The sequence below is a fragment of the Camponotus floridanus genome, unplaced genomic scaffold, assembly GCF_003227725.1.
Source record: "Camponotus floridanus strain SB8 unplaced genomic scaffold, Cflo_v7.5 scaffold49, whole genome shotgun sequence".
In the NCBI taxonomy this organism is placed as follows: Eukaryota; Metazoa; Arthropoda; class Insecta; order Hymenoptera; family Formicidae; genus Camponotus; species Camponotus floridanus.
This window is the reverse complement of record NW_020229647.1, coordinates 226,113-243,834: the sequence shown is the minus strand read 5'-3', so window position 1 is coordinate 243,834 and position 17,722 is coordinate 226,113. Positions and strand designations below refer to the sequence as shown.

The window sequence follows — 17,722 nt, the reverse complement described above, 5'->3', positions numbered from 1 at the left end:
GATCGCGTTTAAAAAGGAAATCATGAGCCTTCGAAAGTGTTTGATTTCTAATAGTATTTCGCTTATTTAATCCGCTCTTTTTATCGCTGTAAAGAGACGATTAGTAAACGTACCATGATAATGAAAACGAGTGTTAGCTAGGATTTCCGGATGACTTTCTTCGCGCCTTTCTTAATCTCCCTCAGTCGAGTACATCGACGCCGAGGCACGCATTAGAAGTCGTACTTCATTAAGTCGGTAACACTTCTTCCAGAGACGTTACTCATCCCTTTGCGACAGGCGCCGCGGGAGAAGGCGAGATCGAAAGGGAATAAGATTAATTGCATTCCGCGCAAGGAGAGAGAAGGCGTATTTTAAGGCAAACCGCCAATGCTCGCTCGTGGAAACGTCGACGGGGCTGAACGAACGAGTGGCGGGGAATGAGAAGAAGGTGGATGAGAAGAGCGACAATACCCCGAGTAGAAAGACGCGGAGACGTAGTCGCGAGAGAGGAGCGAGATTCCTGCCGCTGATGGAGGAGAGGAACTGAGCCGACTGAGCGTGACTGAAAAGAGGACCGAGGAGGAGAAGACAGCGCCCAAGGCCTTGTTGTATTTATCATATAATTACCATAATAGAGCTCCGCGCCGCACACTCCAGTGCCAGTGCCGACCAATCCCACCCGCGCTCCCTATTCTGTACCAGGCCGCAACCGCAAATTGGAAACTCTCGAATACATTTTCCCTTCGTCGCTCGCTCGCTCGCTCGCCGCGCTCGAAATTGTTCGCCCTAGGACGTCGGCCGTCGAGTCGGAAGGATGCTAACGACAGCAGCGCGAATACGCAGTCATGGAACGCTTGCTCAACTCGAGGATGATCGACGTATGGTCATTAGATACAATTTGTCTGCGTAGCTGCATCCTGTCTGACACTAGTCGTCGGAGTAATTATGGCACTACTTAAACAATATGCGTTTAGGCTTTCAGACATTGGCCCGTTCACCAGAAATTCGAAACATGATTGAATGAAGTTTCTAATGTATGATTTAAGGCAATCAATACAAATTTGATTATTATTACGATAGTATGATTTCTACGCGAGCAAATTTTATCAAATGTATTGTTGAATAATTTATATTTAGGAATGGAAATAATTTATGAAGAGAAGAGATCACTGATATATCTCGTAACAATGAGATAATCTGGTTTAAGACTGATAATTGAAATCAGCTGTTTCTTGTCTTCAAAGTTAAGTATACTTTCTAATTCTCTATTGGGCTTAAAAGTTCGCAGACAGTAATAAAATTTCTTTAAAATTATGTTAATAATTTAAACAAATTTTATATCTTCTTATGTGTGTCTCAATCTGAATTAATGTATGAGAAGTAGATATGGTCTCAAAATGGAGAACTTGAAGGTGACTTCTTCAGTTCCTTCGCTAACCGCGAATCATCTCCGCCGACATCACCTTTTGAATCTCTTGGCCCTCTTTTCTGGTCACCCAATGTGCAGCCCGGCGGAAAGATATTGCAGCTAAACACTCGGTTCTTTGATGCCGCCCTAGTCTGGGATCTCTATCCCCGGGTACGTTGGCGGATAATTAACGTTAAAGGTTAATCCTGCGGAGAAAGACGGCGGGATAAGAACGGGCTGACAGCAACTTCTAGGCTCCTGTTCCTCTGGCAGATATAATTTGATTGAAACCTTGAAAATGGTATACTCAAATTGAGTCTTTTGGATTTGAAAATCAAAATTTAACAATCAAAATTTAACAATCCTATATACGTTAAATAATGATAATATAAATAACAAAATAAAAATTGAAGCTAAAAAAATAATTTGAAGTATTAAAAATATTCATATTTTTCAGAAATATTTAAAGAATATTTTCTATCTTTAATTTGAAAATTCCTCCTCCTTTAGATCATCTCGACATAGTTTTATTTCTCCTAAAAATTGTGGCTCGAAAAGGAAATTTAATTTTAGAAGACTTTAACGCGATATATCTTATTAGATTGAAAAAGATATAGATCGCAAGATTATACTTTTTTAAGTAGCCAATGCATCGATAAGCGACGGAGTCGAGTGTCAAGCAGGACGCGTAAAAACGTCTAAATTGCGCGTAAATAATTATATTTGCATATTCATCGAAAGGTAAATATTTAATGCTCACCGAGCATAAAGGGGCAGCGTGAAGTGTAACGTATACGTGGAAAGAGAAACCGGTGAGTTCGTGGAGGAGTGGAGGATGCTGGAAGGGGGTTGGCCGGCGGAGGGTTGGCCAGCTCTGTAAGCGCGGCCGCCACGAGCTGACGGAAAAGGGGTTGAATGTACATCGCGGCTCGTCGGAAATTTTAGCTTAATTTTACTTAACTACACTGGACTGCCCGTGGGCGCTCGGCTGCAGGGACAAGTGTTATTTTTGTAATTCCAAGCGGCGCTAATGGGAGACCTCGGCTTAACTCCGACCTACCGCCAACAAAAGAGGGGTGTTTACCACGCGCAATGAGTATACGGCCACGCGGGGGTAGTAACCGACACCCCGCCGCCTATGCTTGTTACAAACGCGAAAAGAGCCTGACATTAGTTGACCGACGGACGAGACCGGAAACCTGAGTTAAAACGTTCTTCGTGAAAAATACGAGCACAACGACTCGTCTCTTCCGAGAAAATATATCTCTTTAAATGAGTACATGATATGTAATTCTTTGAAAAATTAATTCTACGTTTTTTCCTCGCGTTTTCCACTAGAATATATCATTAACATTATATTACATGTACAAGAAACAAGTAGAAAAAAAGTATTGCAATTATAATAGCTTTATTTTAAAATTATTTTGAGGAGGATGATAGTGTTATACTTTCTTATCAATCTAATATGATGAATGATAAGAAGTATAACGGACGTGTTACTGTCATGGCATTATCGACGGCGAAGGCATCGAGAAGACGCGAAAGGGCGCTGATGAGATTCGAGGGAAAACTTGCAGGTACGGAGCGTAGCAAGTTACAGAAGCTGGGACGTGTATCGAGCGTGAATATTACATCGATCAGGGTTTGACGATGTGGTACAAGTACCGGGGGGAGATCGGGGAAGCAAGGATGATGTCGCCTATTATCCCATGGAACACCTGAGCCCCGTTCTCCGTTACACGTTGATCTCGACCCCTCCCGCGAGAAAGTGTATGAAAACGAGCACGCACTCTCCGTCGTCGGCGTCGCGACCAAATTGCACGACCTCGGCGTATTATCCGTCCCTAAATTATTCCCCGCTAACCGCAAAAATAGCCCCACGTCTCCTCCCTCCCCTCCGCAAGACTCCCTCGGTTTTCTGCATCGCTACATTTCCTCGGTTAAACGCGTCATGCGACTCATTGTTTCAACCGCATCACGAGTATACTGAATTGTCATTAATAAAGTAAGTTAATGCGAAATTTTCTTTTTTCAATATTATAACTTGTAAAAATTTTTAGTTTGAAAAATTGAGCAATAGAAACTGAATAGAAAAATAAACCGATTGATTGATCGCCGAACAATTTTATTTGTATATCCACAACGCTAAGAAAGAAAAAAAAATTATATTAGAAATATTAAATTATATTTATTAATTTTTAAGATTAAAATAAATCTTACGAATTTAATAAATTGATTTTCTGACGTTTTAATTTGCAAGAATAAACTATAAAGTGGTAAAAAATTCCATTCATATATTTGTTAGACGAGAAAAAACTATTCTTCTGTACGGCTTATTTGGATGATTAGCAGTAGAAAGAATTATTATGAACGGTACACACATCAATCATTGACTCAACTTTTTTCACAGATGCTGGTATATATGTATATTAATGTATGTTTGGTTTGGAGAGCGTATCCTATTCTGACATGATGGACGCTACCGGAGACGAAAGTTGAGGTGGCTGTAACGGCTTCTGGCACCGAATGTCGGATTTCCATTCGACGAGAGATGGATGGTCCAGTCTACGGAACATTGATCACTATTAAATCGCATATACCGGTGGAAACGTATTACGGCGGTCGAACATATCGCAAGTACGATCTTCAGACTTAGCTAATCAACATCGAACTGTATTTCGTGAAAACGCTTTCATTGCTGATACGATACTCGATTAATAAATGGAAAAGTAGCTTCGCGTCGCGAAGCGAGAAGAAAGTTTGACAAGCTGCCGCATCGAAACAGCTGTCCATTATTTACATGTGGACGTATACGCTTAGGCGATGCGCGGAGTCTTCGGAGAGGCAAAAGTTGCGAGTCCGCGATGTTGGCGGCGAACCTGGCCATCAGGTCCGATTCGATAAAAGATGGATGATCCAACGTCGGCCGTATAGTCGATCGGTCTCCGAGCTGACGCCTCCGAAGATGAAATGCACCCTTGGCGACCCCAGAATCGACCCTAACACTCTAAGCCTCCCCCCCGTTTTTCACCCCTTACCTCCGCGCTCCATAACACTTTGCCAACCGAAGGCATATTTACGAGAGAAGCGCGTGCCCCGCGTCGGAACGTACCGCCGTCTACTGAATATACGCGATTTGGCATACAAATTCCGTCATATGTAACCCGGAAAAATGTTTATTGGCCTGACTAAAGGTTATTAGGTCCGGCCTTTAGTTGACCTCCCTGACGTAACCAGTCGCCTCACGTAGCTCCATGAATTGGATCCATCGAGTCGCATAGTCGAAAGTGAAAGCATAAGTCTTTTTTACAACCGACTATTCTGTACTTTGCATTCCACATGGCGCAGCGTGGAAGCATTATGTTTTCTTTGAAAAGTTACGATCAAAAATTATTACTTTAATAAAATACACTCGATTTTAATAAAACACACATAACTCGACATGAAATAAAAAAATATTTTTATAAATAATTAAGAATCCTGTATTTAATTTATGTGCATTCTTTCAGTCTATTATTATTATGACATTTTTAAATAAAGAATTTAGTGCATGTTCTAATGTCTACACTTATACTGAGCGAGATGTAATGATTTTGAGAGAAAGTGCTATGTCATGGAAGGCATCGAAACTTATAGGAATAATCGAAGAAACGACATTGAGAGAAAATGGACGAGGCCAGATGAAAACGGAGGACCATTGGTTTCCTCGCGTAGTTCCCAGTACGGCATACCAGGAAACAGCAGTACATTATTTCTTGATGTCAAATAAAGCAATTAGCATGTGCCCTGACCAGGGTCCGCAGGTTCTAACCCGAGTAATCTCGCCGGGGTCCCCGGCGTGTGCGACATCTTCATCAGGGAGGCGGACCCTCCTCTCTCTTCTCCTTTCTCCGCCACTTTCCATCCCGTCTCCCCTTGTGCCGGACGATGGCGCGGTCACGTGACTACTCTGCACCCCCAGAGACGAGGGATGCTGGATGCTGCGGAAGAGCGAGAACGCGGATCGACTAGAAGAAGATGGCGACCGTAAGGGCTGTAAGGGAGAGGGTTGGATGGGAGAGAAATCAAGGGGGCGAGAAGGTTGTGTCCACCGAGTGAAGGCGCTTCCAAGGGAAATTTCACAAAGGCTGACCCGCTGGTAATGAATGTTATATAACCCTTTTAATGCTTTAAGCCTCTTAGATTTTTCAGTGCGCTCTCGACGTGCGCGCTTCCTTCGCTTCCATCCTCCTTCTCCTGCTTCTCCTTTTCTCCCGTGGAGAGTGAGCCGGAGGTAGTTCGCGACGAGCGGCAGAGGAGGTGAGCGAAGGGGAGTCGTGCCTTGGGGTAGGTAATTATGTGGCGGACGTAAATTAAGCTTGTTTAGATTGGGATTTTTATTAAGGTCTTTTATGAAAGAGTGCCGCCACTAAATGGCGCACGGTATACACTCCGACACTGGTACTCCTTTAAACGCCTCTGGAAAAAACCCTTGATACGTTTATTTCATGAGTAGTGCTTGTGACAATGAAATTTAAAAATCACGTTTGTCAGATATTTTTTATGAAACTATATTTTAACACTCAATTAATGTATAATTTTTAACGGTGCGTATTATTATACATATAAATATATTAAGCTATTGAATTACTGACAAACTGTATTCAACTACAATCTTTCTCAACAGATTTTAAAAGTGTAAAGTGAATTTTTTCCTGTATTTAAAGATTTTTAACAAGAATAGAATACATGGGATATTTAATAATTTTTGTAACATTGCAGTAATTGTGAAATACGGAAAGCAACGATCCGAAAGAAACTTTGGACGCCAAATTTCCGCAGGACCATCCCCAAAGAAGCCGTAAGCAACGATCAGGAGATATATCTAATAGCAGTAGGACGTACGCACTAAGGAACAAATAAGTAAGGATTAGTTTAATAGTGTTTTAGGAGTCGAACGTTACGAGTTTATGTCACTGTTCCCTTTTTCGAGGGTAAGAAAAAGCTATAGCTCGTATACGAGCAAATTTACGAACCAGCGATAGTGCGTAAAGAAATTCAATTGACATATCAAAGCATATACTTTTCCTATATATAAATTCACCCTCGCTAATAAATTTTAAGTGGATATAATTTATAATTTTAAGTAGTTATTCATTATCTCATTCTTTAAAAATAGATAATTCTAATTGTTAGTCTTTCTCAAAATTCATAACATAATATTTTTATATAATTAATATTACTATAATAATTCTAGCGTACTATAAAAATAAATTTCAGAAACAAGCATAGAAAAATATTAAATTTCTGAGTATTGTGTATCGCTTTAATCTCTTCGATTCTCATACATCGTATGTGGGCATGTTAATTCCGACATGTCCGTAACGAGCAGAGCGCTACGTCAAACAGCTAACTGCTTTCGCACGAAGGCACCGGGAGCGAACTTCGAGAAGCAGTTCGCAGGTACAGACCGTTAGCTATACCCAGTGTATATGTATACCTCCGAGCCGGGGTAAGCAGAGAACGAAGTTCTCGGTGGAAGTTTAATTCAACTGGACGGGCAGCCGGGTGTAAACGCTGAATGATTTGTTGCAAATCGAAAGCACCTCACCCCGCGCGCTCGAACTCGAGCTCGAACTTCAACTTCCTGCTTGCACTTATCACGGTATATTTTATGTAATATTGTATCGTGGCTGTATCGATTATCGAGCGGGTATCAATATATTAATATTTTAGAAGGAGGAAATGCCGAGAAGTATATAAATGCAATCTCTCTTTTATGTATGATGTGATATTTTCTTTAATTAAAATATCTTTTTATAATCTGATTCAATTGAATTGACATTTGCGAAGAGTTATACACGAGATATAAATATAGTCTTTTCTCATACTTAGAAGTAAAGTTTTATACAGCCGAGTAATCTACTCTATTCTTAGTGCTTGCTAAGTTTTATTTTTCATTGAGAATAGACTTGTTCTATTATTGAACACATTATGATAACATTATAAAATATATAATATATAATAATGAATATGTAATAAAGAAAGTTACTCGAAATTATCTAAAAATCACTATAATACCATACTCGCGTTTTTCGTCTATATAATATATTAATAAATTAATTAATAATTAGAGAAGTGCACAGCAATTATCGCAGACTGTTTGAACATTTTTTTCGTTCGAAGTGACGGTTGGCTGGTTGAGTATCGAACATTGAGATCCAACGTCAATTTTCTCTAGTAGTTTCGCGAGGCCGGGCATGCTTGTTCGTTCTCTCGATTAGGCTTTGCCGTCATTAAAAGTTTATAAAGAAGCTGAGGTACGAAACGGGCAACGATGTACGGGTGAGACGAAGAAGGTGGTAGGTGATGGTTCAGCACCCCCAGAACGAAGATGGTAGAGAGAAACCAGCACGGAGCAAAAGAGAAGGTAAATGGGAAAGAGAAAGATAGAGAAGGAGGGATGAAGAGAGATTCTCTCCAAGCAAGTTTTCTCATGTGCAATGCATAATGAGGAAAGCCAGACGGCGCATAAAAGGCCTACAAATGAGGCTTAAGTTATATATATATATATATATATATATATATATATATATATAAGTAAATATATGTAACTTACACGTCGATGTAAATGACTCTCTCGACGAGATCAATCAATCTCGACAAATGTTTTTTTAAAAATTACGTTGTATTATTTATCTTTAAAAAAGAACAAAATATCTTAATAATAAGCCAATATAATTATTAATTTGTAAGTTGCATAATTGGAACGATATTAATATTTTGTCAAAATTGAATAATCGACTCAAAATTGAAAAATCAACGTTATCTAATAATAATTTTACACTTCTTCGATTTAATATTATTTTGTTTTTATTATTTATGAGTAAAGTTATTTAATAATATCTTAGTAAATAAAAATTTGAAAGCATACATATGTGAAAAAATACATTTTAAAATTGAAGATTTAAAATTTAGCGTTTAAATAGTAATTAATTCGAAAAAAGCAAGATGTGCGCATAATAAAATGTAATACATATTCTCAAGTATATCATGATTCTCGGTACGCAATAGCATAAAGTGCTCGTATAAGATTTCCTTGATCGGTGAGTACAGACGTTAACTAAAGATATGAACACGCAATGTTAGAGTCGTGGCGCACGAAAACCAATTAAAGGTGTTAGATCGATCCTCCCTAGTAACTGACTTGCTAGGCACTTCGATGAAAGATGCAAATCCTCGCTTATGATGCTATATGTTCCTTTATCCAATTACTTCGTATTAAAGCGAGATATTTCATATTAAAACGATTTGAGATAATTATTAATTGAGATAATTATTAAATCATCAATGATTCTCTCGATATTACATATCACTTGCATGTATGCTTTGCTATAATTATAATAATCCTTTTATGCTCAAACAAAAAAGGATATTAAATACGTATTCAAATCATATAACTTACCTTGTTCATGATTTGGCGGGGATATTCCCGCCTCGCAAGGGACGGCTCTGTAACAAAAGAAAAAGATACTAGTTACTTTTCTAAAATTACAAAATGTATTAAATATTTGTAAAATTTATAGTTAAACTAATACACTTTATCGCATGTGTGTGTGTTATTTTGCATGTACTATATATTTCCTTTTTGCTTTTTTCAACGTAAATTCAACGTAAATTCTATTTGCATATATTTTTTGACATATCACGAATATTATAAGAGAGATTATATTCGGCAAATGTGATTTTTTTATTCAATTGTGTTGTATACAATGTTAGATAAAAATAAAAAATATTTCAACGCGAATATAATGCTGAAGATATTTATTTTTTTTTGCGCTGGGCGTGTGCGTTTTGAATCTCATCGGCGCGCCTTGTGACCTAAACTAATGCACGTAGGGTGGTCCTCGATCGTGCAGCCGAGCTCCAGCCCTTCCTCTCCTTACCCTTCGACGAGTACCACCGAATTCCCATAATCTAATGAATGGCCTAACCCCAATATCCTCTCGGTTCAGCCCCACCGCCGCTTACCCTCCATATACTATTCTATATATATTATATATCACGCATGTAAATATTCTTGCTGCCCGTGCGTGCAAATTTAAGTTGCTTAAAATTCTGTGTCCGCTATAATTAATGATTTCGAAGCAATCACGACTATACAACAATCACACTACCATTTTCACTCATAATTTTCTCTTAAACTTTGTCAGGATAATTTTCGGCATTCTTCAAATTATACTTAGCACGATTTTTACATCGCATAGAAAAAAATTCCGCGGTGAATATCATAAATAAAACTCAACGAAATCGAATTGATAATTTTATTATCATAAATTACATAGTCGGCATTAAATTAATATAAAATAATATCAAATTTATGTAAAAGCAGCTACAAAAGTTTATTAAAAATCTTGAATAGATGCGACGAGAAAAAGTGTAAATTAACATGAGAAAATTCGTGGAAATTAATAATCTAGAATATTTTTGAGAAACGCCAAACTGGATTTTCGCGGAAACGAATAAAAACTATTTGCGGAAGAAATAATTTCCAAGGCGTATGAACGAAGAAATATGAACGAGGGCTCGCGATGTTGCTAATTGCGCGTTAAATAGGGACGAAGTCGACGGCGAAATTCTTTCGTCCAGAAAATGGACCGGACGCAAGCCGGCGTTGATTCCCGCGCGGAGGAGTAAAGACGCGCAAATGTGTTTATCTCGGGGAATAATAAAAAGGGTGGCTCCGACATTCGTGACGCCGAGCGATCGCAACGAAGTCGGGAATAATGTCTCGGACACCAGGCTCGTCTGTGGATTTGCTCTGGCCTCCATCGCCCAACCATCCACCCTACACTCCCCCTTTCGACCTCCTCCGACCTACCCTTATACGCGTGTCCGCCGCAGATTCAGACTCCTAATTAAGACGAGGGTGCGAGAGGGGTTTTAGAGGTTCTGCTGGGTTCTCCCCCGAGGGGGCGGGGGCGTAGGTAGCGGGTGTATGGATGGAAGGAGGGTTTTCCCGAGGTAAGGGGCACCCGTATCGTGCCGGAGGGGTAAGCCAAGGCAAAGGGGGTAAGGAATATTGATCACGGGACCACCACGGCGGCGAGGCAGGGACTGCCCGCACTCGCCCTCTGCTTTCATCCGCCCATCCCCTCGCCATCCAGCTCCAGCTTTCTCTCATCTCTCTCTCTCTCCCTCTTTCCCCTTTTCTCTCTTTCTCTCTCTCTCTCTCTCTCTGTTCCACCAACTTATATGTCTCTCACCTTCTCTCTTGTTTCCGACATCTTTCGCTGATCCTCTCGTTTTGAAGACGGCACGGACCGGGCCAGACTAAACCACCAAACGCCAGATGCGTGAAATCAGTCGGTTAGAATTTGCCCCGCAGCCTTTGCAAATTATTGACGCTGAAACCGCGAGGTATATGATGCCTGCACACTGTTTCGAAGTGGACTTTGAATAAAGAGAGTCAGTAAGTCCAACGCTGATAAGGTAAAAGAGCTTTTAAGAAGAAACTTATAATTTTACAGATAATTATTCCGTTGGATCAAACGCGGCATGTAATGCTTTCGTTATAATATTTAAGTGTAAAAATATTGCTTATATAAATTCTTCTCAACATTTTGTGTTATAATAAATTCATATAGTATACGATGAGTCTTTCATCTCTATGCCATTTAATCATACGTCTCGCTAACTTGGAAATGTCTCCACGTCGTGACAAGGTTTACGAAAGTCGCAATAAGACATGGCCCTCTTGAAGGGAATTTCTGGCGCTGGAAATCCGAGTAGCCTGACGAACTTTGACGCACACGCTCGGCCGAACAAGATCTACGTTCTAGACGTGTGCAGCGTTCTCACGAGTTTTCGAGAGAGATCCTCTCGAATGGTGTAGAGAAGGGAAGACCGACTTGACTCGTTTCAGAAACGAGGATAGAAAACGAGGTAGGGGGAAGGGCCAAGGGAGACTAGGGGGCCAACGGGTGAGCTCGAGTTTACACGACGTAGCGACTCGTCTTTCTACCCGTCGCCTTGCCTTAATTAAATCTCTAGACCCTTCCTGAAGAACCCGCGGACCTGGCAGGAAACTAGAAGAACCGCCTTCTCCTCTCGCTCTACAATTCACTGCGGTAACACGTCGTCTTCCATTGGTCCTCCTTACGTTGCCGCGAGAAATGCGCAAACTACGTACGATATATACTGACTTTTCATCTATCTACTTATTTTATCAGCTCGTTTTCGCTATTATTTTCGCTTATTTTTTACACATTATTTTTATTTCTCTAATAAATTATTTTATTTTTATAATAAATAATAAATATAAATGTGATAGATTGTATTTTTCATTATATGTTAAAAATATTATTACTGGAAATAAGATAACATTGCTGGTTTTTCGAAAAAATAAACTTGTAATATATTATACAAAGCGATTTTTAATTACATTTAATTACATCAATTTAAAAGTAAACAATAAAATATTATCCTGTGTAAAATAAAAAGCTTCATCAATTAAATAGAAAAAAATTGTAAATTAATTCATGCGATAATGTAAACGTTTCTATGGTGATTTAATTTATGCAAAGGTGATTTACTTTATGCAAAGAGAAAGTTTTGGTAGACAAATTATTACTGTTCCATAAATTCTCAATATTCTCGATATCCACGAAAGCAATTCGCTCGAAGCGGCAAATTTCTACAGCATTTTCTCATACACTCGGTCGCCATTCCAGTGGCTTCAGATACCGTTATTCAACGTTGTAACGAACGTCAAGGGCGACCTCGACGAGACCGGAAGAGACCTCATTGTCCAGAGGCGGGGGCGCCGATAGGAGGGTGCGCAGCAGCGGCAGGCAGCCAACTCAAACTTTGATATGGTTTCCTAAATAACCAAGGCGACCGATACCGCAGCACGATAGTCCTCCTCTTCCTCCACCCTTCCCAACCCCCGCCATCCACCCGTTCACCGCCTAGACCGATCTGCGGTGGTCCGGAGAGGGTACTGTAACTACCGTCGAAGCATATTGAAACCCTCGCACCAACGGTGACCTGACTCGCCACCCCAGGCAATCCCCACCCTTCGCCAACCCGCGATCCGTCGTTCAAGACCGATACAAGGCTGCCGTCCATGCAAAACCTGCGGCATGAGTGCGTTTGTCGTTTCGTGAGTAAACGTTACTAACGCAAGCGGTAGCACCAACGTTTTCATAATGTCGCAAGTAGCGGTTAATCTGCCTGTAGAGTGACAGGTAATCTGCAAGAGGACTGCGTGAAGAGGGAAAAGGAACAAAGATTGCGAAAGCAGCGATTCCAAAGTCGATCATATTACGGTAAGCGGAACATTATAAAGTACCGTACGAACAACAAGAATAAGTAATAATATGATTGGTATGACACGGTTACTGGATGCAAGAAAAAAATATAAAGACAGTGAAATGAAATATTATTCGTGCAACAAGAGTTTCAAACAAAAAATCAATAATTCGTCTTATATATATTATAAAATACATTCTTGCATTGTTTCTTCGTGCAGAAAATATTCTTTATTTATATTGAAATTTTTATTGATCCTCTAATAACAAAATTATGGACAATACGTTTAAATTAACAACTCTTGATGTATATATCTATCCTTAATTTTGCAGTTTAAGTAGATAAAATCAGATAAAAAATTAACGTGTAAGTAGGCATTTAGTTTACAATTTCTTTTCTACAGGCTACCAATAGACGATGCCAGAGGCCGGTTGTTTGTCCGCTAATTAGAAGCTAACAGCAGAACTAAAGTTTCGAACTTTAAAGTTTCTTGCACTCGCGCGGAAGCCTCTTGTTACCCATTCAATACTTCCTTTTTGAGGGTGGTAGAACAGCCACCCTTTAAGAACGCCCTATCCACCTGCAGAACCGTCCACCTGTCTTTCTCTTGACCTGTCCCTCTCTCTCTCTATCCTCTTTGCTTCGAGCAGCGTTAATTACTAATTAATTGTTTCGCGTGTTTGAGTTTTAAATGGATAAGTTAAACAGCGCGTAAGAGGTCCAGACGTGATATAACGGCAGCCCACCCTTCTTTTTCCCTCTGTCCGTTCCTCTCGCTTCGCGTACGATTACCGTACAAACAGTGTACTACCGGTTAACGAAGTTAGGATGACCGTGTTAGGTTGAGGAGAAGGGGAGCAACGCTCGTTCGTTTATTCGTTTTTCACCCCGTCATCAGAACGCCACGTCTCGCTTCGTGCCTCACGACGTAATATCTCCATCACGACGCTGAACCATCGTTCAAAGTTACCCCCGATTCGAATACGAGGATGCAACTTTAATATCGTCGTCAGAAGTTGTAGCTAGTTCTCATAATCGCATAATAAAATATAGATTTTACAGTTTCGACGCAGACACAAAAAGAGATATAGAGAGGAAAATTTTATAAAAATGTTTTATGTCTACTTCATATATGCCATATTTTATTTTATTTAATATCGTTTTAACGCACAACTCTTCGCAAATGAGCCTTTCCATCATTCATGATAAAATAAATTCTATTTGTTTTCATTAATCGAAAAATTTTCTCTATTCTGAACTGTCATTTCTCGACAAAAAACTTTCGAGAATAACGTTTGCTCGTGTAACTTGTTACATTACAGTGTAGATTGTCTGACGTTGATCTGAAGGCACACGAGATCGTTTCTTTGCGAAAGGTATCCCTATATCCGCTGTAATCGGAGCTCAAATAAAAAGTCATAATGGCAGATAAAACATCCCATTTGTCTAACAATGATTCTTCTCTTCGCTCCTGGGAATAATGTGCTATACTTGGTAAGGTAGCGAGGAAGTTAAATGGAGTGGTAATCATTTTAAACGCCATCATCACAGGCACCGAGACGAGAAGACGTCCTCGAGCCGCCTAATTCTCTCGTAATTGAGATGAATCGATAAGAAATTTTCAATACGAAAGAAAATTGATACGAATGGAACAGCTGATCATCATGGAGAGCACGTTTGCCACTGTACATTGAGCACGACCGGGCATTAGTTATCGCCATCCTCTTGATGGTGCTCTTGAGGCGCGCAAGATAAATCGTAGAGGCGAGAGAGCATCCCGTGGGAGTCTGGAATAAATCGGGAATAATCGGAAAACACGACGGCCAAATTGACGACTGTTATCGACTGGCGTCGCGGGTGGTGACGAGAACTCGCCCGGTAGATCGAAAGAGCGAAGGAGGATGAGAAAACGATGGGCATGGGAAAGAGAAAACATGTCGACAGCAAATCGGTGTCTTAACCGTCCGACGGGGGACAATTATTTAAGCGAACGTCTAGCGTGGCGCTCTAGCGCTCCACGTTAGCGCCTGGCGAGGGCACGTCGATAGAGAGAGAGAAAGAGAGTCCCGAGCTGTTAATTGCCGGCTGTCACGGGCACGCAGTGACAGGGACCATCGTCGACGAGGGATTGCCTCGTCGAAGTCGATGCGAAAGCGCCGCTAAACTCTCCTTTCAAAACGTGTGAATGCACTACCGCGATGGACTCACTCATGGGAGATAACTCTAACGGAAGAGAAAGAGAGAGGAAAAGAGAAGTGAAGCAAGGTAGAGATTGAGTCGGCGAAAGATAGCTTTTGTGATTAAAATACACAAATTGCGAATATTTCTCCTTAATTTATATGCAGAATCTACATATTTTATTTAAAAAGTGACCAAAAATTTGTTTACAAATTTGCCACATTTTGTTGTCTTTTATGTAATTATTTTTATTAAAAAAATTATGCGATATTTCTGGAAAAAGTTTGAAGAGTTCACCTACTATAGAAAAATTTATTATTTTCCTAATTCTAGAAATATCTTATTAGGATGAATAGAGAGCAACCACCGGGATCTCTCACTCGGACGTTTGCTGTAATTTGAACGCCGAACGTATATTTATTCGACGTCGCAGGAAGAGGAGTCGCGAAGAAAGCGGGAGCTCGCAGAAGTAGCGTGACGACGCTAAGAGCATTAAAGAGACGTTTTCCGCCCAACACTTAGGTTTTCGTTCCCGCGCCCACCCCATAGATTCACGGCCTATCGGCTTAGCGCGCGGCGGGTGGTCTCGAGCCACCCTTGGCTTCCGCCCAGCATCGTCTTCCGCTCGGCACCTCAAGGTAGCAGCAGTCAGCCAGAAACGCGGCTCTGGTTATCGCACTGCTCTTCTCGGGAAATATTTTCGTAAGCGTAAGAACTTAAGTACTCGAGACGCATACACGTGACGAGACACCTTGATGAACAAAGTCTATGGGATATCTTTCCTTACCAAAGAAATATATAACACGTGCGTAATGAGTCTTCGAAAGTTAGCATCTCACGTTTCTGTTATAATAGATCGACATCGTAATTTATTACAATATTCGTGTATACTTTTTCATTCTTCTCCCTTAATAATAATATATTTATTTCAATTCATAATCAAAATATTAGCCAATCTTATATTATTAATTTATTCCTTCTCATTAATTTTAAGATAATATATCTTTCTAATTTTAAAATCTTCTAATCTGTAAATTCTGTCCAATATTTCTTTTATTAAAGCAAACATAAAAATGCAACTATTATTATGTAATGTTGCGCTGCCAATATTACAATTCAGAGCACGACGAAGAAACAGGCAATCGCGATGGGAGGGTCGCACTAGTTCCTGCATCTATCGTAACAACGCTCCGAGGTGAGCATTCTGAAAGAGAGGGAGGAAACGTTGCGTCGACGGTGGTGAATTATCAGCTAAGAGGAAATTATGGAAATAGATATAAATCGAGAAGAAGAGAGAGCCGCGCCGGCGCGGCTGCTCGCAGGTAGACGCAGCTAGGCAGCCAATAAGCGAGTCGCTACCTACGTAGAGCTCGATGTGCCTTTAAATAAATGGAGCTTAAAAGCCAATTTGGAATGTAAAGATCTATCAGCATAAATTAAACATGGCGCGGCTATACGGAGAGTGTGAGGCTCGTCCTCCAATTTTTGGGGCCAGTTCATCCCGTTATCCATCCTCAAGACTAACAATTTGCATCTTACGATCTTCAGTATATCATTGCGCACATAACATCATCACTTTTTCATTAAATCCTTAAATACATACAAACTCTTAAATGCTCTGCAAATTCGTTGTAATCTTCCAATTATGAAAATGTTGTTAATAGAAAACATTTAATTCATAAAAAATTTAATTTTCCATTGCAAGAGAAATTTCAATTTTAAATAATTACATTAAAAAATTTGACTTTGTGTCTCGAGATCTTTCCAAAGGGATAACGCACCGCATCTCGATTTTAATCGCATCAAGGCAACTGCTCGGCAATATCTCGGGTCAAGTGCGGTCGATTTAGCGGGAAATTTTTTTGTTCCGCGGAAAAACGTAAGGGAGGGATCGAGCTATTGGTGGCAAGTCGCGCGGAAACATCGGAGAGACGAACGAGAAACGAGAGCGTGGAACGCGAGGGATGGAGGGATGTGTAGGGCGGAAGATTCGCGAGTTCGCGTCATGTGCATCGGACGCGACGCGCGAATTAACAACTCACGCGTCATATCGCGCGCATTATTATCCGATATATCGACGCGTCTTCATTCCCCTCCGATCGCGAACGAAGAAGCAAAGGCGTCCCTAGTTTACGCGGAGTGCGTTACCGTGCTAACACGGTAACGAGCAGGATGTTGGGGGAAGGGGGTAGGAGAAGAGGACTATCGCCGCCAGACGAAGGCGAAGACACCGATTCCGATGTGTTCACTCTCGTGTATCTTGAGTCGTTAATGTATTTCGTCGATCGCCTACGGTGCCGTTTCTTCGAAGCGCAAGATATCGACGTGTTATATATTCGATATATATGTCATTCTTGATACAATATTGCGCGAATTAACTAGATAATATATTATTCTATTATTTATAAATGAGATTATTTAAAATTCATTCAGAATATTCACATTTCTATCGAATTTCATTTAGTTTGCCTCTCATGAATTAAAAATAAAATAATTAGAGATAAAATAAAAAATAAAAAATAAAATAAGTAAAGATAAAATCTTAAAAACACGTTAAACTTTTCTTTTCTCACACAGAGATATTGCAATTAGATTTAAGTTTATTAGAGCGACTTTATAATACATTCGTGTGTTTAACTTAGAATCGTCGTTTTAATTAAGCGTCAACTGATTATTTTTATATGAACATGTGTTGACTTATTATATATTAAAATTTTCTTTTAATTGTAGCTATCATTAACCTAGCGCTGTGGTTTTTTGCCTGTTTTCCTCTATTCATTTTGATTGTTATCTTATAAGCACTTTTATAATTTTATATTTTTTATAATTTTATATTTTTAACTTAGAATCTGTAATTTATAA

General features: G+C 39.9%; 1 protein-coding gene across 4 annotated transcripts in view; it reads right to left on the bottom strand.

Annotated features, from left to right (window-relative positions):
* The window catches only part of LOC105251450 (mucin-5AC), a 283,388-nt gene that overhangs the window by 57,378 nt on the left and 208,288 nt on the right, over positions 1-17,722 (bottom strand). For all 4 annotated transcript variants that reach the window (XM_025412182.1, XM_025412181.1, XM_025412184.1 and 1 more), the window contains one exon: positions 8,835-8,881. In XM_025412182.1, coding sequence (XP_025267967.1) covers positions 8,835-8,881 — 47 coding nt within the window. The remainder of the gene's footprint in view (positions 1-8,834; positions 8,882-17,722) is intronic.